Source organism: Neodiprion pinetum, chromosome 4 (assembly GCF_021155775.2).
Source record: "Neodiprion pinetum isolate iyNeoPine1 chromosome 4, iyNeoPine1.2, whole genome shotgun sequence".
Lineage (NCBI taxonomy): Eukaryota > Metazoa > Arthropoda > Insecta > Hymenoptera > Diprionidae > Neodiprion > Neodiprion pinetum.
The window spans coordinates 2,521,206-2,545,839 of record NC_060235.2 but is presented as its reverse complement, the minus strand read 5'-3'; the positions used below and the strand labels follow the sequence as shown (position 1 = coordinate 2,545,839).

At 39.2% G+C, this 24,634-nt stretch overlaps 1 protein-coding gene and 2 long non-coding RNA genes across 7 annotated transcripts in view; 2 read left to right on the top strand and 1 right to left on the bottom strand.

The window, feature by feature from the left end:
* Positions 1 to 15,219, top strand: part of LOC124216985 (uncharacterized) — a 21,353-nt gene extending 6,134 nt beyond the window's left edge. The window contains exons 2-4 of the long non-coding RNA XR_006882752.2: positions 12,747 to 12,835; positions 13,998 to 14,278; positions 15,098 to 15,219. This is a non-coding gene — a long non-coding RNA (uncharacterized lncRNA). The remainder of the gene's footprint in view (positions 1 to 12,746; positions 12,836 to 13,997; positions 14,279 to 15,097) is intronic.
* Positions 2,751 to 18,913, bottom strand: LOC124216963 (regulator of G-protein signaling 11). Of its 5 annotated transcripts, none has more exons than XM_046622135.2 (15): positions 18,781 to 18,913; positions 18,067 to 18,163; positions 17,932 to 17,982; positions 17,121 to 17,230; positions 16,692 to 16,808; positions 16,497 to 16,568; positions 16,089 to 16,283; positions 15,844 to 16,019; positions 15,663 to 15,736; positions 15,424 to 15,553; positions 15,084 to 15,305; positions 14,002 to 14,256; positions 13,722 to 13,778; positions 10,219 to 11,118; positions 2,751 to 9,197 (listed from the first exon to the last, which is right to left on the bottom strand). In XM_046622135.2, exons 1-15 carry the CDS (start codon positions 18,850 to 18,852, stop codon positions 9,137 to 9,139), a joined length of 2,589 nt encoding a protein of 862 aa, XP_046478091.1. In that variant the 5' UTR covers positions 18,853 to 18,913; the 3' UTR covers positions 2,751 to 9,136. The 5 variants fall into 5 exon arrangements, with proteins under 5 accessions (XP_046478091.1, XP_046478092.1, XP_046478087.1 ...); XM_046622136.2 differs by having other exon boundaries at positions 17,121 to 17,227; XM_046622131.2 differs by having other exon boundaries at positions 17,932 to 18,163.
* LOC124216984 (uncharacterized) lies at positions 15,823 to 24,634 on the top strand. Its single transcript, XR_006882751.2, has 5 exons — positions 15,823 to 16,357; positions 17,040 to 17,265; positions 17,515 to 19,082; positions 19,262 to 19,461; positions 24,210 to 24,634. It is a non-coding gene; the product is annotated as an uncharacterized lncRNA (long non-coding RNA).

The window sequence follows — 24,634 nt, the reverse complement described above, 5'->3', positions numbered from 1 at the left end:
TCATTCGCTTGTTGTAAAAAAAAAAAAAAAAAAAAAAAAAAAAAACTATCGCGCGCGTTACTCAAGCGCAAACTTCACACTCGTCGCAACGGTAAACTTTCGTCCCTTGATCCGTAACGGAGTCAATATACTTTTTTGTAATCGATAAAGTCAAAGACGTATGATAACGTATCACTTTTAAAATCATTACTGATAAAAATCTTGAGCGAAAATCGGTCTGTATAGCCAACTATAAATTATGAATACGTAACACGTGTTACGTGTAAACCTTTCTCTTGACAACTCGAACATTCTTCACACGCCGCTGTGTGACGTATGAGAGATTCGAAAATCGTTTTGCGCTTAAGTTTGAACGAATTATCCAAACATCTCACTTATTTTTAAATTACAAATAATCGTACACGATGTATGTGAAAAATACTGACGAATAGACGATTATTATACATATTGTAATACGTGTATAATATTAATTCAATGGCACTATGTTATTTAATATTCTGGACATTCTAGTGACAGTTTACATTATAATATTTATATTATATAATATATTAACGAATTTTTTCTTACAATAATAATATGATTAATATACATGCATATATGTATATACATATACACATACATGTATATATATATATATAACTTGTCTCGTGGTTAAATTTACGTTTCTTCACTTATGTATATATATATATATATATATTCCACCAACAATTATACCTAGATAATTTAATATATTATCATTCGAGGAAACGAATTTAAATTATTCTTCTCGTATGTATTTAACACGTCAATCAGCAGCGGTACTTCATTATAATATACCTACTTGCTTGTCTCGATCTATATCCTATATCGTCAATGACTAGTAACACTTTACAAAACTATATACACTAAAGCTCCGCTATATCAGCTACCACGTGTATGAGTAAGTTTCGCGTGTGTGTCTCTTTTCCACTTACGATTGTGCGTATGCAGAGTGTAAATGACGCTGCACCGCATACCGTGCGGGTCGCTAAAGCTAAATAAACTTGTTTTTCGCCAAACGGCGGGAACGAAATGCAACGTAAAAATTTTAGATTCCAAGTATTAGGCATAGTAAAAATACCGCGTGATTACAATATTTTTCGGGAGGGAATTTAAATCTCGATATTATGCCAAGTTCCAGCTAACGATGTTACGACTGATTCGTCTTACCTGCAATAACAATAACAACGATAATTATTATGACAATAATAATATTAATCATTGTCGCATCTTATATCCATCGACGTACAAATCAATGGACCAATCGATCAATCAGATTTCAAGTGAAAAAACTTGCTATTACAACATTTCTCGCCTGTTAACTCGCGTAATGTGAAATGATGATAAAGATTTATGCTTATAGATGTATAAACAATTTTTTACGGACAGTTAACGTCCATCAAATCAGAGCTTAGATGCAGCAAAGATGGAACACAGACACACGCATAATGTATCGCATGTGCGAAAAGCGTGCAACTTGTCGTATATTTTGCAATGTCGCTTTGCATATATTTAATTTGATATTTTTCTTCCGTTTTTCTCTACGTTTCGTCGTCTCGCTTATTTATGTGACGTTACAGGGGATTTTTGACTTTAATCGAAATCGTTTTCATTTTTGCCATTCGTGATCTTCTTCGTCACTATCGTTATCGTTATTATTGTTGTTGTTGTTATTAAAAAAACAAGATTCACTTCTACAGTACGTATAATTGTTTCTTTTTTTAAAAAAAGATTTTCACACTTTGATGCTACCGATGATCAGATTATCGACAATTGCTCGATCGAACGAAATCTTTCCAGCTTACAAGTTTCTTCGTTATAAAATAAAAGAGGAAAGTGAACGTTGAGCAGCGAATGAGTCGATAAATTAACGATAACTGTGAAAAAATAATTGCAAATAAAAAGCAAAACTAAAACCTGCATTTTTATCTTAAACATTATATATTTTGATATTGTTCGTAGACTGCATGATAAAAACGCGACGTATATTCCACCTGTAATATGCTGAACGTTCCCTCGTCTCTACGTGTGTGTGTGTGTGTGTGTGTGTGTGTGTATTTATACGTATAGCGTTATACATTGCTGCGATATATACTTCTAAACTTCAATAAATAATGGTACATTATCAAATATTTATGCGGTGTGACTATACATACATTCATTGTCATTATTGTTTATCTATGTATATACGTAATATGCATATGTAGTATATGTATTATAATATTCGTATTACTATTCAAATAATTATATAGATATTCAGCTTCAGAAATTCATATATTATTATTATTAGGCCTCGCATTTTCTATAATCGTTTCACATATTCTGTGTAACTGATTTACACACATGGTATCAGTGTATACCTATATATATATGTATATATATATATATTCCATGAGATCTCGATCAAGATTCTACGGTCAATGTGTCGGATTCGTTTTATAATTTTTTTTTTATGGAAGTATATGACGAATAACGCAAAAGAAATTTTTTTTCACAATTTTTCGACCCAGCGTGTCTGACGGATGATTGAAAAACTTGTAAAAAATAAACCCACTTTGTAAAAACTGACAAAATTCAGTAGAATCTCGACAAATGTAAGGAAAAATATTTCACACCTGTTAGAAGATTGAGATTTCATAACTTTAAAAGATAAATAAGAAAATTGATTGAAAGTAAATTTTTGACACAAGAATGAACGTAAAAGCTCGTTGTAATATGGGCCGAATAATGTCTGTTCAGATCGATGTTATAATGAGATTTTACGTTCATTCTTGTGTCAGAAAGGCAAACCAATATTAAAAAATTTGGTTTTTTTTTTCAAACCGTTCTTGTTATTTGTCCTTTGAAGTTATGAAATCACCGTCTACTGACAGATGTCAAAAAATTTGTTATAGTTTGTAATATATTTCTGAATTCCTTCAGATCTTACCAAGTGGATTTTACCTATTTCTTCCAAGTTTTTAAATCGTACTTAAGACACGCCGGGTGGTAAAATTGTGAAAAAAATTGCGATCGCGTTTTTCTTCACGTATACTTCCGTACAAGAAAATCGTAAAGCCAATCCGAGACACGGACGGAGAATCTTGATCGAGATGTCACGGAATGCCCGATACATATAACACTACAACATATTTTCAATTTTTTCGTAAACGAATTAATCAATGCCTCGTACAATGTATAATGTTAGTTATAATTTATAGCTGGCAGCTTGTAACGTTGAATTATGCTCATTTATAGACTCACTTTCCTAACTAACAGCTATCTTTCACCTTATCCATTTTAAAATTTTCCCTTTAATTTTCATATTTTTCTAACAAAGTTTCACCGTCTTACAGGGTTTGATATCAGCATTTCGTCCGCGTATGCTTACAAATAGGTAGTAGTAGTAGTAGTAGTAGTAGTAGGTATACATATATACTTATATCGTCGGCTATTTATTATAATCGTATTATACTATGTTAAATTACCGCACCTTGCCTACAATGCATAATTGTATAATCAACAAATTCATGCAGGTATTACAGAATATGCCGTTCATCTTTACGATAACATTTAACGAACAGCTATAATATATCTCATCAAGCGCCACAAAAATATGTTTTTTACAGAAAACTCCAGCCTCGATACAATAACAACTATAGTACATACATAATATTAAAGAGTTGACTGGATACATATATATATATATACATATATATTGTTTTTCAAATACATGTATATATATATATATATATATATATATATTCTACGCCGTTGTTAACATATTTACAACGTATTATATCCTCGTGTATAAATTTCACATTTTTCGAGAATTACAACATAGCTGCTGAGATTTCGGAAAATATCGGTTAATGTGCAAAATTAATAAAAATTGGTTTTAGTAATAATAATAATAATAATAATAATAATAATAATAATAATAATGATAATAACAACAATAACAGCAACAACAACAACAACAACAACAACAACAACAACAACAACAACAACAACAATAATAATAATAATAATAATAATGACGACGATGATGATGATGCCGTTGCGCTCGTCAAATCCAACTAAGTTTCATCAAACAATTATATTTAATAACGTATTATAATTTTATCGTATAACGCGTATTATGTGTGTGTGTGTGTAATATTAGTATGACATACCAATTTCATTGTATTTTATTATTATATGCACCGCGTTTTACGAACAAACAAATCGAACGAATTAAAGACTACCATTATTCATAACTATATAATACGTGCCGTCGTATAATTTGCTGCGCAATTGAACTCTTATTAGATTATCGAAATTCATCTCTAAGGGCGTGTTTAATGATAATGTTAAATAATAAACGTGATAATAATAATAACAGTAACAACAACAACAACAACAACAATAATAATAATAATAATAATAATAATAATAATACCGGTAATATGTACGCTTTGGTATAGATAAAAATCAAGATATACGGCCGTTTGTAGTATACAAATAAGCAATAAGTATCGAGTACGTAATTAATGCAATAACAGCAGTAGTTATAATTAATTAATTAATTGTTATTCACTTGTCTCCCTCTCTCTTTTTTTCTAAAGCGACGCGACGTTTCTCACACAACTATACGTGTATGTATACAAATTTAACGTAACGTCGTACATGTACGTTAATTAAGACAATTGTCGGGTGTAAAACTCAAGTGTCCGTGATACATTTTTATTCATACGTGCAATGCAACGCATTTCGTTACTGAGAGTGAAACCGGCTTCACCCTTTCCTAAGTATACCTATGAATATACATATATATATATGTGTGTGTGTGTGTGTGTGTATGCGTATATTTATATACACGTATTATATGCGGTATTTTAAAAACAGCCCGTTATACATATATACGCGTACATCATACATGTCCGTTTATTTATACGTATTACCGGCATATTCATACGCTACACATGTGATAGAACGATGACAAATATATGTATGTATATATATATAATAATAATAATAATAAAAACAACAACAACAACAATAATAATAAAATATTACAGTGGAACTTGTTTACGATCGAAGGTACGCGGCCGAGAATTATGAGAATTAGAATTTACGGATTACCCTCACCTGTCGCCTTTTGCGCATGCTCTACGCATTGCGCATTATAGTTGGCGCATTGAAAAGACGAACTTCCCATCCGAATTAGGGAGAGTGGAATTTAAATAGTTCGAATTTATAGGAGTTCTACCGAAGGGAAATAAAAAGAAGGAAAAAAAAATTATATCATCCAACGAGCTCCGTAGATTCGGTGAAATTGAAAATACAGACGTGTAAAAATATTTGGATGGTAAAGGAGAAGAAAGAAAGATTAAAAAATAAAAGATTAGTTTCATTACGAAGGAATAAAGGTGCGGCTTTCGAAGATTCGTGTATAATATAATCATGCGATACATGCCGAATATACATTTAGCGGAGTATAATTACATGTATATATAAATATAGGTGTGTGTATTTGAATTCAATTAGGCGATAGGTTTGAAAGATTGAAAGTTTTTACGATGAAAGCTTGCGTCGTAAAGGGCTCCAGGCTCTGGGGCAGTCGCAGTTCCAGGATGCCCGATTATATATATATTAATATGTATCGACTACATAATTTAAGTGACAAACGTTTATGATATTGTGTATACGTACAAACGTATATTTATATATATATATATATATATGTGTGTGTGTGTGTGTGTGTGTGTGTGTGTGTGTGTGTGTGTGTGTATGTACATTCAGCGAATAACGATACAATATACGCGCTATTGTCAGATATAACGAACTAATATTACGCGTACACATTTTGAATAATATATCGTGTGTGTATTATACTCCATATTAACAGGGTTATTCTCGTTTTTTTTTTTTTTTTTCTTTTATTAAGTTTTCCGTAGTTTTCATCTTTTTTTCATCTTTTTTTCTTCTTTTGCTCCCTCTTTGTCATCCTCGTTAAATCGCACATGCGGGTTTCGTTGAAACAGCCTATACTATGTGCCCTACGACTATAGTAAATTTAGTATATTTTTCTATGTATGCGTAACGTAGTACAAAGACGCGTGACGCGCAATAAAACCCGACATGCGCCGATACGATTTTAACTAAGCTTATATAATATACACATATATATGTATATATATATATATATATTGTACCATCCTACCGTATTTAAATATACGCTACGTTCGTATAGTTGTTGTTTTTTTTTTTTTTTTGTTTATCTCAGGTATTACACAGGCAATACGTTATACAATTTTAGATACATTGCATAATATAATGTATAACATACGATTTTCATTGTAGTATAGTTTTAGCAATTAATGAGTCATAGTTTGGTTAGATATGATATAACGAATTATCTATCCGAAGACACATGCATATATATGTAAGATCGTGTGATATAGGTGTAGGTAATAGGCGTAGAATAGGTATAACGGTATGCGATATAATAAGTTAGGGTGTAATAAGCGTAACGGTGACAGAAGATAAAACAAAAAAAAAAAAAAACATGGTAACAACAGTATCGACAATAAATAATAATGGCAATTCGGAAATTAACGTATTTAATTATACATTATATTCTCATCTAACAACAAGTATAATATAATAAACGTAGGCCGAAGTTTCGTGTATTGTTGCAACTTACAATCGCATACGAATGCGTTGTTTTCAGCATTATAATGTAACGATCATGTTACAAGTATACAAGTATATAGGTCTATAATACGGAATTTCAGTTAAATATGATAATTACACTTCTATGCGGCATGTGTAATATCGGCACCAGATGTCGCGTTCGATTTTCGTCGTTCGCGAATTCACACGAAACGCGTGTTGAAAATGTACGAGAAACGAAAAAAGAAAAATAAATAAAATAACTCGATTAATTACAACGAAAAAAAAAAAAAAAAAAAAAAATAGACTCAGACATTAATTCGATAATCTTAATAATAGTAATAAGAACAATAATAATAATAGACGATAAAGAATTTTTCGACGAGCAGCTGAGACAACAGACTGAAGTCAATGTGAATATAAAATTTAACGTGTTTAATTTAATATTAATAAACTCATGCCGATACGCGTAATGAAATTATATGATAAACGCGCGTGCGTTTTCAGCGTATTTCTTAAATTTTAACAAGAGGGAAAAGTAGGGAATCGCGCGATCCGAAGGGGAGGTCATAGGGCTCAAAATTGACAGGCACCCACGGAGCGCACCTTCGCAATAATAACGTTTAAAAAACAATTAACATTCAAGTTCGAAAGCGTGTAGTTGTTACGTTTAGATAGAACAAATGTGTTTATAGACGTGTATATATATACACACACATATACATACATATACATACATGTTTATATAATATTACATAGTTTTATAATTAGATATTTAGTCCTGCGGTGGGAAACTTTAATTATATGTGTATATACATATATATTTATACACATATTAAACATGCAGAGAAATAACGCGCGTCGTCTAAATAGAATTCTCAAAGGGCTTCTAAACGCACGATTCTTGTAGAATTTTATTATTCTCGTTCTATCAACGTAGAAATTTTCACATCGTCTTAACTTCTACCCTTTTCTTTGGGGCAAAAAATTGTGCAAACGCCTTCCTATGCATACTACGTTATATCACGCATTGCAATCGCATACATATATATATATATATATACATATATGTGTGTGTGTGCGTATAGTAATCGATATTTCACACTTATCGATCAAAGTCTCGCGTCGATCCAATTTTTCAAATTTTCGTTTCGAAATATACGCGTGTGCGTTTTGCGTGTGACTTAATTTATCATATACCTCAGATACGAAAATAGCGGGAGAAATAATAAAAAAAAAAAAAAAAACCGTAATGGAATTATTACCGCGGGATTTTTTCTTTTCGTCAGGTTCGTCTCCCGTTTTTTTTTCCTTTTTCCTTTTTTTTTTTTTTTTTTTTACTATACTTTTCGTACGTACTGTGTGTTATAATTATCGAATACACGGGATACGTTATAGGCGACGAAGTATTGTTATTTTTTTTTCACCTCTTAATTGTATACGATTATAACGATTAGCTTATTTCTACTACTAATACATACTGCAACGATAGTCGTCATATACTTATGTATAATTTGTATAATAATCGTATTTTGCGACAAGTAAATCGCTTTGTGTATCATACACAATGATGAGAAACGTGTGCTTATAAAATATTACGAAGAATCAATTGCAAATTATATTGTAACGGGGGAAACGAAGATTTTAACTCCGCAATCGTATAGCATTATAATGTACGTACGTTATGTAATCGCAGCTGTTCTCAAAATATCATCATTATTGTATAAATTCGAACTTGCGAGATTAAGAAGAAATTTCACAAATGTATGCGTGTATACATATACATATATATATATATATATAAATAATATAAATAATAATAATAATAATAATAATAATAATAATAATAATAATAATAATAATACAGGTATTAGTGATTTCAAGCGGAGTAATACACAAAAGAATTTTCACCATGTCTCCGTCATGATTATATTACAAATTACTTGGCATTATTTTACCGACTTCTTCAGTTTCTTTTCTCTTTTCGTTTATTCATACTCCGCGAAGAAAAATCGATCTCACGAATTTTCACCAACGTCAACCGAGTATAGTTACGTGTATGAAATTGATAATGATGTAAAGTTGATGACAAATCATTGAAATGAAATAAAAAACGAGGCAATTAGGGAGGGAGGAAGGGAGAAATACGTTCCGTGCACATCGTATAACGTGGGCACTTGAGCTTCTCGATGTGGTTTAAAAGATACACCAGGTATACATCACAGATATACGACTGGTATGTGTTTTTGCGTTTGTGTGTGTGTGTGTGTTAAATAACTATACTATAATATTTTATGTAGTTTCAATAATATAGCGAACGCGTCAAATTCGGCATGTCCGCCGAAGATTTATAACTATTCAATAATGTATGTCATATATTCATATATTAATATACACATGTATGTATATTGTGTATATATATATACATATATATATATATATATATATAAATACAGAAGATATAGTTACGAATGCCAGAGATTTAAAGATAGCCCAATGTCGAGTAGGTTTTAACGTAGGTAGCATCCACTCGACAATTTTCTCTGGAACATAAAAATTGAAATGTAACCGACGTCTATGGGTATATTGTATAATAGGGTGGTTCATTTTTTAACCATATTCTTTATCAAGGCGCTGCTCGAAAAATTTGTGACAAATATTGAGAAAAAAAATATCTGTAAAACCTAGAGGAGGTAGAAAAATATTTAGAGGTCGCTAATGATCATTGTAATATTTTTTATTTATTTTTATGTCGACACATTACGGGCTTTTGTATATATTACTTTATTTATTTCGTACCGTGGTCCAATTAATCGTTCACCAATCAACAGCAAAATGCTACTAACAATTTCGCAGATCGCTGTTCTCGTCTTTTATCCGAAAGATTAATCGTCTCGGAGAAATTTGGCTAACAGTTTTTGCTAGCAAAATAGGAGTGTCGCATTACCTTGATGTTCTGATTTCGTTTTCAGTACTGATTTTTATGAACAATGATTAATTGGACCACGATACGAAAAGAATAAGCTAATGTATATATAAGTACGCAAGGTGTAGACATAAAAATAAATAAAAAATATTACAATAATGGGTAGCGACCTCAAAATATTTTTCCTACCTCCATCAGGTTTGACGAAAATTTTTTTGCTCACTATTTGTTACAAATTTTTCGAGGAGCATCTTAAAAAACAAAGGTTGAAAAATAAACCACCCTACTGTATACGTTTACTCTGGTGGGATATAAAAAACATCTAAATATCGGTATATGTATGTAGGTATAATAGCTAATCAGAATTTACGCCGGGGAGTTTTCTGTGAAACAGTCCTCAGATTCATGGTATCGGAATAACGAAGCAAAATTTTCGCAGTCTGCCAATTCAAACATTAGAAATATACGTTCCTATCTCTCTGGTACTGGTTGAACGCCATTAAATCATTCGAACATAAACACAACGTCAGTTTTCTTACATCTACACCGTCACCGAGTTGTGAATTTTCACCGAAAACTCGCCGTTTCAAATTGACGAAATTCCGCAACGCGATAGAGAAAAAATTGATAAAACTCACTCGTCTTCCCACGGGCAAACTTCGTTATCATTATTGTCCTGCTGCTCCATGGGTGTGGGTATAGCTCGAGTAGATTCCTGTGTCTGAGTGTCCGGTTCCCAGACAGGAACAACCTGAGCGTCTTCGGCGAGTTCCTCGCCGTCGATTTCGATTCTGACGTGGGGTGTAGCCGCGTTGTTTCGCGATTCGTTTCCCTCCTCGCGATCCTCGCGATCCTCGCGATCATCCTCAACGACGACGTCATCCTCGACCGTCGAATTCTCCTCCCGAATATCCTTGCAGTCAATATTCACGGCGCCCTGCGTTTCCTCGGCGAGAATCTCGCCGACTATCGAACTGATGCTTATCACCGGCGCCATCGCCGGAACCCCACCGCGAGGACTGATCGAACCCTCTGAAGTATCAACGACCCCGATCGGCGTATCCGTCGTCTCCTCGAGCTGCGGTGCTGCGGCCGAATGTGAGAGGTCGAAGGATCGCTGGGGTGAGAAGTACTCGTTCGAGGATGAGACCGAGGCTCGACTCGTATCGGCGAAGGTCACACTGGCCCCTCGAGAACCTCGTGGACACCCGGCAACCTGCTGCTGCTGCTGCTGCTGCTGTTGCTGCTGCAACGTGCAGGACCGCCGCAGACGTTCGGCCGCCTCCGCGACCGCAACGCTAACGTCCGAAGATGAGCTGCCCGAGTCGAACTGCGACGAGTTCTTCCGCGAGGCCCCTCGGGCCTCGGTTAGGGCCTCACCGCCGCCGGCGGCGGTCCCAACCGACGCTGACGACCCCCCTCCCGGATCGCCGGGACGCTCGGAGCTCGGGCCCGGAACTGGACCCGGGGCCGCGTCCCACGGGCAAACGTCGTCTGTAGGGCGAACCACCGCCGCCGATCCCGACACGCCAGCATCCCTGCCAACACGAACTTTATTACATGATTTATAGTTTTCTTTGGTCTGGCGAATGGCGAGCTAAGCACGAGGGCTCCGATTTCTTTTCTTGTTTATACGTAATGTCGTCGGGGGGCAAGTGTAATATTACAAAACGTTGCGGTGTCGTGTACGAGGTTCTACTACATCACGCCGAAGATAAATGCCGATTTGCAAAAGGTTCTTACGCGCGGTCGTCATTTTCATGGTAAAAACGTTCGGGTTAACGGCTTTTTCATATTTACGATACTTATCTTAACAGGCTGAAGCACTTTTTGCAAATCGGCGATTCGCCAACGGCGTTTAGCTTCACCTTCGCACGGTGGTAAACAAACTGTACATTAGCGATGTAACGAATGTAAATTTTTAAAAGTATTTGCAAATGCGAACGTATGTACATTTTTAAATCTGGCGCCATTTCTCTATCGCTAAAAGTCGACGATTGATTGACCGACGGTTACACGGTGCGAGTCGCACCCACACATTAGCGCCGTTTGCATCTTATTCCAAAAATTTTCGAGCTGATCTGAACTCTGCAGATTGTTTGTTTGATTAATTAACGATAAATTGATAACAGAAACAGATAATTTTGAGGCTAGAGTGTGATTCGAACGTGAAGACAAACTTTTGTAATAAAAGTTCATTATCAAAGTAATGTTTTTTGTCCTATTGTTAGTTGATACTATTTTCACCATTTTTCCAACCAAAATATGAAGTATTCGTTATATCACTACTATACATACCCATAATACTATAATTCATAAGCTACTCGCGGTATCTTTTCTTTTCTTTTCCCTATACCACTCTTAAGCAATTCTTGATATATGTGTACAGATGGTGTACAGAGTGAATAGCCAACGGTCAATGATCCAATCCGCATGCGCTAATTTTCTAGAGCACAAGCAGTTGTTTTGTCAGGTTGATCAACCGTCATAAGTTCAAACGACAAGTCGCCGCGATGTATGTATCCTCAAACATGTTGGTCAACCTGAAAAAACAACCGCTTTTGGGTTAGAATTTTATCTCATGCGCGTAAAACAATTCGACCGTTAGCTATTCACCCTGTACGTTTCGTAACACGAGTTTTGTTGTACCTCTCGAGGGGTGGTTCACTCGAGAAAGTCGCACGAATTCGAGGATTAAAAATCTGCACATTTCAAATCAAAGGACCTTGAATTATAACTGAAATAAAATTCAGAATTCTCAAAGTTCAGACTGACTGAATAGTCTGGAAATTCTGGAAAGTCTGATGTCCGAACGGTCAAAACTGCCGTGAAGCGTTTACCGCGTATGCAAAAGTTGGCAACGTTCCACGTTTTGGCCACTCGGAACTTCCGACCTGCTGGAAGTTTTTATCATTCACGATCACGTATAAACGGTCAGTCTGAACTTCGATCCACTCGATCGTCAAAATGATACAGAGTACCGCAAAATCATGCAACCTAGATAACTGAAGTAATTGGAAATCGTTGGGTTATATAATGACTTGAAATCATTGGTTTGATTGCCGAGTGAATGGACCCTCCAGTGTGTTAAATTGTACCCAGTACTTTTATTATATGGCGAATGCCGATCATGCACTATTAATACTCAATCTCCTCTTTGTTCCAGGAAGATTTCAAACCAGGAGGAGTCATCCTATAACGCCTGCACTTTTTTGCGATCACCGTGAAACGAGCCCAAGGGTATACACACCGAATGTAAGTAGATATATATATATACACACACACACACATGTAGGTATATCTATATATACAGGTATAAATTCTATACACATATGCTGGTATATAAACGTATGTAACGAGAGTGCCAATTGAGGAAGAAAATAGTAAATTCTCACACAGTGTACCAAGATCTCACAATGATCCATATCTCTGAGGAATACGTATACCTACCTACATAATAATGTATGTATAAGAGGAATTACGGAACACGCAGTGCAGCATATGAATATTTAGTAACGAACACGGAAAGTGTAAGATATATAACACGTGTACACACACACACACACACACACGCACACATACACGCACGCGCGCGCGCACAAAAGGATATTGAGCAAAGAATGTTACAACTTTCTATGGCATATCAGCACCGTGAGCAGTAGATAACGTAATGCGAATATAAACTGCAGCGTCGAATCGAGGAAATTGGATACCTACACAAATTTTTATATGAAAGAAATAGAGTATATGGATAATACATAGTTTATACGTAAAGGGGACTATGATACTTGAACAGCATACAACAGCAACAAAGATGTAAAAATTATTATAGTTTTTAGTATATATATATATAGAGATTCAATAGTGTAGGTATAACAATTATACGTATTACAAGATCTGGCGGTGCGTATAACATGACTGGGAGCGCGGACTGCGTAATTAATTAATTTTCATTACATGTATACATCGCTTTTGCACATCACAGGTCGTAATATGTTACAATTATGAGGTCATGTTTAAAAAATCGTCCTGAGATTCTGATCTACAGCGCAGTCCGAGCCTCTATAGCGTTATAGGTATATGCACGACAAACAAATTATATGTGTATACGATAAAGGATGATGCATTTCCAGGGACTTACTGAAAATCATCTGGGTTAGGCCTGGCTGGGATTTTTACGAGACAAGCCAGATCTCCCCTGAAAATACCGAACCGTCAATCAAGCCACCACCCTACGCTTGTCCGTAAAAATGTTCTCAAAATTATATCTCCGGTGCTATATATATATATATATATATATATATATTTATTATAATTTTGTGAGTAAAATTGACCTAGGACTGAAATGAAAAGCTTAAAAAGCCCCTAAAACAAGGTCGCGAGTGTCTAATTGTAAATCTTGCACGTTTTGATATAGATACCTGTACGGTATGTCGGTGAGATTCGACTGGCTGTGGGAATGCGGTACGCGAGGAGCAGTCGCGATGTCCCTGATCCCGCAAATCGCCAGCTCGTGAGCCGAGCCGGAAAGACTCCGATCGCTTCCACGTCTTCTTCCGGTTCCAGCCGCCCCGCCGCCGCTGGTCTGCTGCTGTTGGTGCTGCTGAAGGCTTCCGGAAGTCGGAACCGAAGTCGAGGAAGCCTTCTTCTTTGCCTGACCGCCGAACCCGAAGAACCTGCGGAGAAGTCACTCGACAGGTTAGATCCGCCTATATGTATACAATTTAGGGTGGTCCTTAAGAAAGTAATTCTTAAACTTCATCCGATGCACCCCCCAAATCGATTCCACATGTTTCAATGGTGATTCCCTAATTTTTTCAGATTTTTATCTCAACTCTAACCCGTGTCCCAAAGAGGGTGGATTCCATTCAACCCTTTCAGGGGTGCATCATCGGATCTACTCAACGGATTTAGATGAAATTTGGTATAGGGGGGGTTTCTTGGGGTGCTGATCACGAATCTGAACAGAAAATTTGTAAATTCAAAATGGCGAATCCAATATGGTGGAGCCGATTTGGGGAGCGAGTCAGTTGAAATTCAAAAATGACCTTTCAAGGACCACCCTAGCATTCATATTGTCATAGTGTGCTCGATAGAGAACCAGTTTTCGTACAAGTTCGCGCGTTCCGCCAATCGACGTCACGGCAAGTCATAGTGAGCTTACGGCGCAGACGCATGCCCGCGTACAAAATACAACATAACCTCAACTGCAACGTTGATAAACGTATAAAAAAACGTGGTGGGTCACGCATCGCGTTGACTCGCATCCAATTGACTCGATGCCAATAAAATATTCAAAAATTCAGTCGACGTTTTATGCGTGACGTTCCAATCCATCTCGGATTCTTTTAACAGTTTTGAATTGACTGGATTGTTGTGACGTCGAGTGGCGGATCTTTTCTATTGGTTCGTTCGAAGAACTGTGCTGCAGCACATCTAACTCCTCACACTACGCATATTGTCCGAAGAAAAGTGAGCTTGAGTAGAGTGCATAATGAGGTACCTTTTCTTTTGCAGAGGTTGTACTCCGGCGGCCAGAAGCTGCCGATAGTGCTCGGACCGGATGAACCTGGGGTAGCAGTCTTTTTTTAGAAGAAGAGTGTACACGTGTTCCGCGGCAGCGTCGAACGTGAATCTCGTCGGGTTCTTCATCTCCTGCTGTACCTTCTCCATCGTCTTACCGTCGATGTTTATCTCGCACGGTGCTCCGGCGGCAAGGAATTCCCTGTGATTAGGGGAAAAAACAGAGTACGTTTAAGTATTGGTCAAACTACACCCGGTAAGTGTTTTTTCGATATTTTCGTTCCGTAACATGAGAAGTGGAAAATCAAGCTTTTACGAACTCGTAAATTTCGTTGACTTTGACGGGTATTTGGGCCTGAAAACTCCGTCTCAGGTCCTTCACGGCCATCCAGAATCTTATGTTTTCATGACTGTATTCCTTCCTCAGATAATTCGTGAATTCTAGCAACCCTGAAATGTCAGATACAACGTATCGAGATTATAATGGACTGCAACGCGAGTTATACCTAATTCTAACTCACTTGACGATAACTAGAAATATTATCCTGACACTGCTCACCGGTTGGATCGGACATGACTTCCTCCATTGACAAAGCCCATCTTTTAACTCGTTTTTCCGTCGGTACTTCGACTCTGAAAGGGCATAAAAAATCATTTGAGAAACATCGAAACCCACCGCCTACACCGTGCACTGTTTCAACATGGGTATACTTTAATGAAATTAACGAGTATCCACTAACAGTGGGCTGTTCAGTTGCCAGAAAATTTGGTCGTCGGTGATCCATGGATTCGAAGGCTGCGGCTGAACGATCATCGGGTCGTACTCCGTGTACGTTTCGAAATGGTTCTTGAGGTTTTCGATGGCGGTTGACATCTTGATCCTCGTTCGCGTCAAGCTGTTTCGGAGCAGCTCCACCTGGGCAGAGTGAAAAACGAATTCTCAAAATGTTGGTTAACGCTTTTAACGAGCTTTCAAAGCACTCACCTCGCGCTGCAAATCGGCAAGCGTTCGTTTCCGAGGCGGTGGACGCGGAGCACCGGGACGACCGCGTGTCGGCACAGGGACAACCTCAAGGCTGCTGAGGCATCCAGGTGGCGGTCGGTAAACCCTCCAGAAAGCTCTTTCCTGCGAGTCGCTAACTATCTTGTCGCCCTTCTTCCTCTCCTTCGACAGTCGAACCTGCAGGATTAAGGAGGGACGGATAAAGACAAAACTTGGATGGAAAATCAAGACCTGTTTCACAATTAGCCGTGGTAATTAATTTTAATTGACATGGGTTATTTCTTGCGCGGGAGCTGAGAGTTTTTTTATTCCCCATTTTCTTTCACTTTCTACGTCAAGAAGAGACAGCGCGATTTTTCTTACATTCATCGATACTAAATATGCTCTCACCTGTTCTTCTGCCTGCTGCTGTATCAAGTCCCATTTATTTTGTAAATTCCTTCGTAGACTGTTCAGTGCCTCCTACAGTATAATTATTCATATTAATATTATTCTTAAGAACGTCGTTGACATGTGTTGTATATTTGTTTTTAATCAAAGTCTGAAGACTGGTTAGAACTCACGTATAGTGATGGATTTACATACAATTTCGTAGTCCTCGAGTGCATGCCGTTGCTTGTTTCTTCGGGTTCGTTTTGCAAGGTAAATCGCGTACTCGACGTTATCGGGTGTTCTATGCTGCCATGGCCAGTAGTATGGAGTCTGTATGTGTCAGAGATGAGATTCGCTCAAGTATGCAGAGTTATAAGAAGGAGATGCAATATCGTGGGATACGGAAAAACTTTTTTACTCAAGGATTCAATAAATTGCATAAGTCTCTTAAATCGATGAAAAATGATCCCACTTCATGCCACATGCAGCGGAGTGAATTTTTTTCTCTGCTGTCGCCATTTCTGTACAATTTCTCAATTCCGCAATATTTACAATTTACAGCCAAGTTACAGACAGAGAATAGTTTCACCACAGAAGTTGATAGTGGGAGGAGGGGAATGTAAAAAAACCAACGAAATGTACCTGAAACCTATACAGAGAGCTGTCATCCTTAACAGTCAGAGTCTTGGAGTCGTTCACCGGGAAGAAGTAACCGTACTGGCAAAGTTGATTAGCAATATGGACCGCCTCTACTGTCAACATAACAATATACTTTCATATCTTGGAGGTAACTCAATTTCCGTAATATATCAACTTGCACTCGACAACACATCACTTCATCCACATAACATCTTCTCTCTTGCGTTGCATACTATCACGTGGTGAGGTCAAATGTATCTATGCATGTACATACATACATACATACATACATGCATACATACATACATACACGGGAATTGCTAAATTACTAAACAACTGCAATACACTTGACAAAACAATTCAGGGAGTGCCGTGCAGGAATTCGAGTTTTCTCAAGTTCCAGGTCTTTATCGTGTCTCTGCACGGTGCATCTCTAGTGTCTTGTTACTGTAGCAATCAGCAACTCCGTGCATCGTTCTGCCTGCAGTTGTACGAAAGGAAGATGCGATTATTTGCAGCGCCGACAGTGAAATTAAGACGCAAACGTCGAGCTAGAGGGATAAAATGAAACAAACAAATCGCCGGAAAGCGGAATCGGTCCTAGTCATGGCCGAAGTCTGCAAATTGGCCGAAGAAGGAGGTGGATGCGAGATGCTTTCGGAGATGCGGAACAGCAGCGGCTGCAGCAGCACTGCAGGATCGCGACGTGCGTGCGTGGAGAAAAGAAGCGGATGCTCACAGCCATTCCAGCCAGCTTACACGCATTGATGGCGTAGTACGTGTTTCTGTCTTTCGATATTGGTGGTGTTCGTACCTGATTCTTCAATGGCAAGCCGCTCCATCAGCCACTCGACGAGGTCGTAACCTGCAACACGCAGGCATCCTGTAGTGTCCTGGCTCTGTTGGCCGGTTACGCTAACGCCTCGGCGAAGGTAACGGCGACACTCACCCATGAACGCCGACGGGATTGACGTGAGGAATTGCTTCTGGCTGCGCACGGGGACCCCGTTCTCAGGGTCCTGCATCTCCCGCACCAGCCCCTCCATCTGCAGGATAAAACCACGGATAGGGAAGCAATTTATACCCCGGCGCACTGCGACATTACTGGGAAGAGCGCGAGTCGACTTTGGTAGAATCAGTTCCACTTTTACAAAGGTTACGAGATGCACCGGTCATGGTCACCGTAGTGCCAGTTATTACTGGTATTTGGACATTCATGGTCACAAATGGTAAGGAGGTGCTTTGATCTACTTACTAAAACACTAATTTACCTACAATAAGGTGTACCAAGTATTCAAAATTTGTGTCCAAGCTCGTTCAGTAACATTCGATATTTCGACCCGCAACCGTCAAGTGTATACAGAATTTTATAATAAATGTGACCACAAATGGTAGGTAAACACTATAATTTTCAAATAACAAGGTGTGCTTTAAAGTATCGAAACCGAATGTCAATCAAAGCTTCCCCAAAGTCGTATTTTAGTCCGCATTCTTCAGTATCCACAAACGATGCGCATCTTATACCCTCATGTCAATAAAGGGAAAAAAGTTGTCGCGCGAAAAGTTTGACATGATTGTAGGCAAGGCCTGGAACTCGCGCCGTTTCCCGCGACTCGTGTATCGTCCCTGCAGCGTAAGGACGGGAGCATGGGTTTGTTTGTACCTTGTCAAAGGCACACGGCCTGTGAACGTACGGGTCCTTCTCCTTCTGTTGGTGTGCAGCGGCGGCCTCCATCGCGTTCGAGGCGGCCCTCTGCGTCGCGAGTAGGGCCAGTGAAGACAACGACTGCGGAGGAGGCTGGGGAGCTGGGCCGGAGACGGGTCTACCCGAACTCCATGGGGCTCTGGCCCCATCCCATCACTCCAGTCACCCCCGCACGCCCACTGAAAGAAGAAACGTCACACGTATCCAGCCGTGATTGTACTCGTTATGGTCGCTCGGACATTAACCGGGATCTTGCAAAGGTACGCTGTTTCCATAAGTCTCGATTCCCCCCATGCATAAGCCATTCTTATCGTCGAACGAACGAACGGACTCCGCAGATATCGATTCCGTTACATCCTCACCATGGATAATTCTGTCAAGGTATATTATACCTAATCAATGAATTTATCAAATCTATTTATTGTCTCTCTTATTGTAGGTCCCCCTTCATTTGAATTCACACTAAGAACCATGCGGCCAAGATCAGCTGGGTTAACAGGATGTTTGGTATGCAATCTTGAAACGTATGCGGAAAAATGCGATTAATTCAGCATTTGCACGACTCCCTGGATCATCATTGTCGAGCCATTTCGACACGAAGAATAATGAAAAACGAATGCTGATCGTTAATGTGGTCAGGTATGAGAAACTATACATGTTCCAGACTAAAATCTATGCCGCGTGTCATACAGGAAGTCAGTATCCGTTATCGAGATAATTTTCATCTACGTACAAATCGAGATGCACAGATGACGTGAGCCCGTTATACCTGAACACGGAAGTATCACCGTTTAAACGTGGCTTCGTGTCTAGCTTCGATTTATAGCGTGCGTGACCGCGAATCGTGGGAATATCCGTGAGGTTCGAAACCCTGGAATCCTACTGTTTTTCGCTAGTGCAGGGAATATACGAAAAAAGTTGGACTGGGAGTTTGTGTCAACGTGTTGGTGCAATAATAGAGATACATACTTGTATCTGACGAAATCAAAATTGTCTTCCGTCTTCGCTGCAAAGACCCTGTGAATACTTACAAGTGTACATCATTTCCGTCAGTTTTTTGTTCTAAACGCCTTTCTCTCTATACGAATTGCGAGGCATTAATTATCGCACCGATACACATAAGGTGGTTTTAAAATTGATGTTGAGCAAAATAAATTTTACTTCTTCTTCATCGGTGATATTGAAACTTCGGTATAATATCTGGCACAAGCAGTGATCATATTATGCAGCGGAAAAGACAGTTGATCACGAAACACAGTGTGAGACAAATAAAGGGTCGAGAGATGAATAAGGAGAAGTTTGGGGGAAGATGCAATTTCGGAGACTGAGTGGTATTTGGAATATAGCCTCGATTACCCGACCGACCTGAACTGGATAAGTTCAGGTGAATCTGGTGGGGGTGGAAGGCAGTAGCCTGTTCTACCAAAACACGGAAAGCCGCAGATCGTATCCGTCCGCATTCAAGAGCGATGATTTTCCCGCAGCAAGACAGTAAAATCCACAGTATAGTCCGAAGATCAGCTGCACCATTAGAAGACTTTTCTCACGCCTCTGATCGTGCAGTTGCAAAAAATTGATTTTCCTCTCAGCCATGATCAGAGTATATACGTAGTATAGCTCCGGTTCCTCTCGCAAACCCCATTTATACCGCATGCGGATATGTCTGTCAATAGCAGACGAGAGAAAGGAAAGAAATCCCAAGACGTAAACGTCCTTCAAAGTTCGAGGTCAAACTCCGTTCGTACTAGGAGGCGAGGTATTCCCTCGAAATATCTCCAACCGCGATTGCAGTTTACACTTTAATCACGAATATTTGTATAATACTCACTTGAAAAGTGAAGGCAGTGAATCTTCATCGGCAAAATTTCGGTGATCAGGACATCGGGCCCGTCGGCCCTCCTCGGTGTTGATAACGCGCCACTTTCCCGAGGGTATAATCGAGGTGTCGAGTTAGTCGGCGAAAAACAGCATAATACTACAATATATACCTGCACTATAACCGTTCCTACGTGCAGACGCGAGCTTGTGCAGCAGGAATACCTGCGTGTGCGTGTGTCTTACGCAGAGAGAAAGAGAGAGAAAGAAAAAGAGAGAGAGAGAGAGAGAGAGGGAGAGAGAGAGTCAGAGTTTCGAAGAAGGCGAAACGAGACGACGGAACGACGAAATCACGCGTGTCCGCGCACCCCTGCGCTGCAGGGTGTAAGGAAGGCTAAAGCCCCGGCATTGCGCGCGCTCTCACAGCTTATATTACGTGCACACGGTGAAGCAACTGGGGGCCGCCTGCAGCAGGGCAAAGGGACAGGAGCAGCTACCGCGAGGCGAAACTCCGCCCTGCGGTGCCTCGTCGGTAAGGAACTAGACTTCGGTCCGGATCTGGCGCGCGTAATCTGGCCCGCGGAATCCGCGGAGCTTCTACGGTGTCTCTCTCGATCACTGATAACGGGACGCGGCGAGTTCCGGACGACCTGGTCTGCGGATGCCGCGGTGTGCGGCAAGCGTAGTGTTGACGGGGTTAATTCGCGGCCCTTTATTATACGCGGGTGGCGATTTTCGCGAGGCAGGTTGCGGCCGCCGGAGCAAGAGACATGATGTCGTCGGCCAGCACCCGACGACGTTGATCACCTCCACACGTCACTGATCCGTCGCCCTGGTTCGGGGCTCGTCGGGGACGCTCGGTGGCGAAAGCTCTCCTCCGACTCGGGAGGTTCCCCGACCTCCAGAGCTTGCGCGGTGCGTCGCGACGCCACCGACGCCGCCGCCGCCGCCCCCCTCCGGATTTCCGTCCGCCGTCAGACTATTGATCAACTATACACTGGCTGCAACACGCGACTTGACTCGAACGCCGTCGCCTCCTCGTTCGCGGAATCTCGACGACGCCGATTTCGCTCCCGCCATCCGAACCGGAGCCACGCGACGCTCCTACAGCGGGAAAAATCATTAGGGGGGAGGGTAACGTAATCAAACCCAGCAGCTGCAGAGGTGCCGAGGTGCTTGGTACCTACGTAACTTTTACGCAATCAACGGCCCACTCCTGCCTCTGAAAAGAAACAAACATAACCCGATCTCTTCTTATCTCCTACTCCGATTCCCTTACACCCGTATAACTTGTATAATTAACAGACGTCCGCGGTGCATATCTAAACAACGCTGTAGTCGTTCAATGAATGGAAATATCGTCAATTAATCCATGTTTCGTCCGATTATTATAGTACAATATATTGGAAAGATATCTGTATAAGGTAAACATATTTTCCTACCAGGATATAATAATCCTTCGAGAAATGAAATTTCGCCAAAAATTGCTATGTAAGAAGTTGCTGTTCTTTTTTTCTTCTCTTTTTTTTCTTGCCCTCCGCCGATAACGACGTCGGGATTACATACGGTATACCTATACGCAGGCTTACCTATATACGAAGGCAAACGGTTATATTATTGATTTTTTGGGCTTAGAAACATGTGGCTGAGCCGCTATACCTGTATACATATTTATATATCTATACCTATCTACCTAGCCGCCTATTTACTCCCCATGTTCGGCTAGTCGTACGATCTGGAACGATAATTAGATGTAGTATAAAAATCCGTACTCGTGATGCATTCGTTAAGTGGAATCTGAAATTCCAGTTTTTCTGAATATTACACGTATAACATAACTATCTTGTGTATGTTGTATGAAAAAAATTGCATTTATACACGTCCAATTCGAAGAAATCGTTTTACGAATCTTATCAAGACGTGATCATCGTTTCGTTTGCAGTGTCTCAGTGTCGAGCGATTTAATTCTTTAGTCGCAGAACTACTCCTGTAACCCCTGCAAACAGGCACACAGCTAGTGCAGTTGGGCTGCTTGCAGTCAGGCGCTAATAATTTGAGTCTGCCGTTTGCCCTTGATATATTTTTTATTTGCTAGCTGTTTGATCGAGAATAACAGTAAGGCAATATTGCTTGAATAAAAATCGGTTCTATGTAATGTCAGCGAAATTTGAAACCACGCGTGTATTAATTATATATGCAGTTGCATACAAAATCCGATTGTGTCATATGAGAATGACGTGATGTAGAGCGTGTTGGTATACAAGTTGTAACCGCGTCAGCCTAAGTAGTACTAATTCTTGTCAATTAAAGAGGTCGCGAGACTGAAAATTTACTGGTCGAGCCAAGAGACCTAAAATTAAAATTAACCCAAGATGCAGCTATAAGTAATCATGAGGTGATCTTGTTGGTATATTATACAGGGTGGCCATTGGTCAGAGAATTTTTAGAAAACCGGGAAATGTCATGGAGTTCTCAAATTCTGGAATAGTCAGGGAAATATCAGGTTTTTTTTCGGAAAGTCAGGGAATAGTTCGCTATATTTTTTTTAATACAAATACGGCGCACAATTTTTTTAAGCTTTAGATAAATCACATTGAATACAAATTTTTCTTTACATATTTCGTTACGTTACATATTTTTTTCAATTTGCTATAAATAATTTATTCGTATTGGTCAGGGAATATTACAAGATTTTTGACTGGAAAACCTGGGAAAGGCGGGAAATTTCCTTGATTATAGAACAACAAAAGGAAAATTCGCTCTATTCACAGTTCGCAATACGAACGGTCTATTATATGCCCCGAATCAATTTTGCAGCTTAATAAATCCAACGCTCGTTTATCTATCGCCTTGCCAATTATTTCTCATAGTAATCACTCGTTTGGTACGTGTCACATCCGGAATCAGCTGGAGTACGTACACAGAACCTCGGCAGATGAAAGTCCTTGAATATCCTGACCATATAAGGGAGCGCGATGTTTAAGGTTACAGTAAAACGATTCGTCGATCGAAGGTTTAGCGCGATGTGGATTAAACCTACCTTGGGAAAAAAATTTCCTGTGTACTTACCACGCAGAGTCGTTAACCGTTTTCAATTTTTAACATACTCCGCTTCATCATGACCGAAAGAAACGTGATAAAACGAGCGTAAGCAAACGAATACTTGTTGCAATTGTTAAGAGAAAAATGTTGTATAAATGACAATTGTATACAACCAAATTGAAATGCAACTATTACAGCCAAGTTTTATTGGAATCTCAATTAACGACATCTATTCACGTTGTTGTAACGATACTGATTTTACCACATGATTTCCTGGTAACTGCATTTATTTTTTATTTATTTATTTATTGTATTCCAAAGTTTACACAAGTATCATAAACATAAAAATAAGTTTACATCAATAAACCCTACACGCGGTTACCTGTACGTCGGATTCGAATATAACAAAAGAAATGGAGAGTAGAATCTAACAAACTACTATAAAAATATATGGAGATTTAGGTTCAAGTTCGCTTACTTATTATGTTATACATATATTACAATAACAAAATGAAATTTCGCTCTTGCAGGAAACTTATATTCCGCCGATTTACCCGAATTAGGAGAACGAAGGACGCTTGTTGCTGACCTTGCTGGACCAATGAGCTCCGGAAACTGTACAACAAAGTCCATGGTTACAGGTTGCGGTATGGATGTGGCAGACTCGAGGGTCGACGAAACCAGCCTTACATACTGCAGAAGCATCTTGGCATGACGGAAGAATGTATCTATTCAATATCCGCAACCAAGTTTGGACGGCGCTTCCTGCAGGATATGTCAGCAAAACTACAAGGAAGATAACTGCAGTGCTTCTATACCAATACTTGACACATGTATACCACATTTTACGTAACCCAAGGTTTGTTTCTTTCGCGAATTGCAGAATGATATTATAGGGTCATCCGCACCCTCGATTATCCGAACCATGACTTGATTTACCCGAACGCTCAATTAT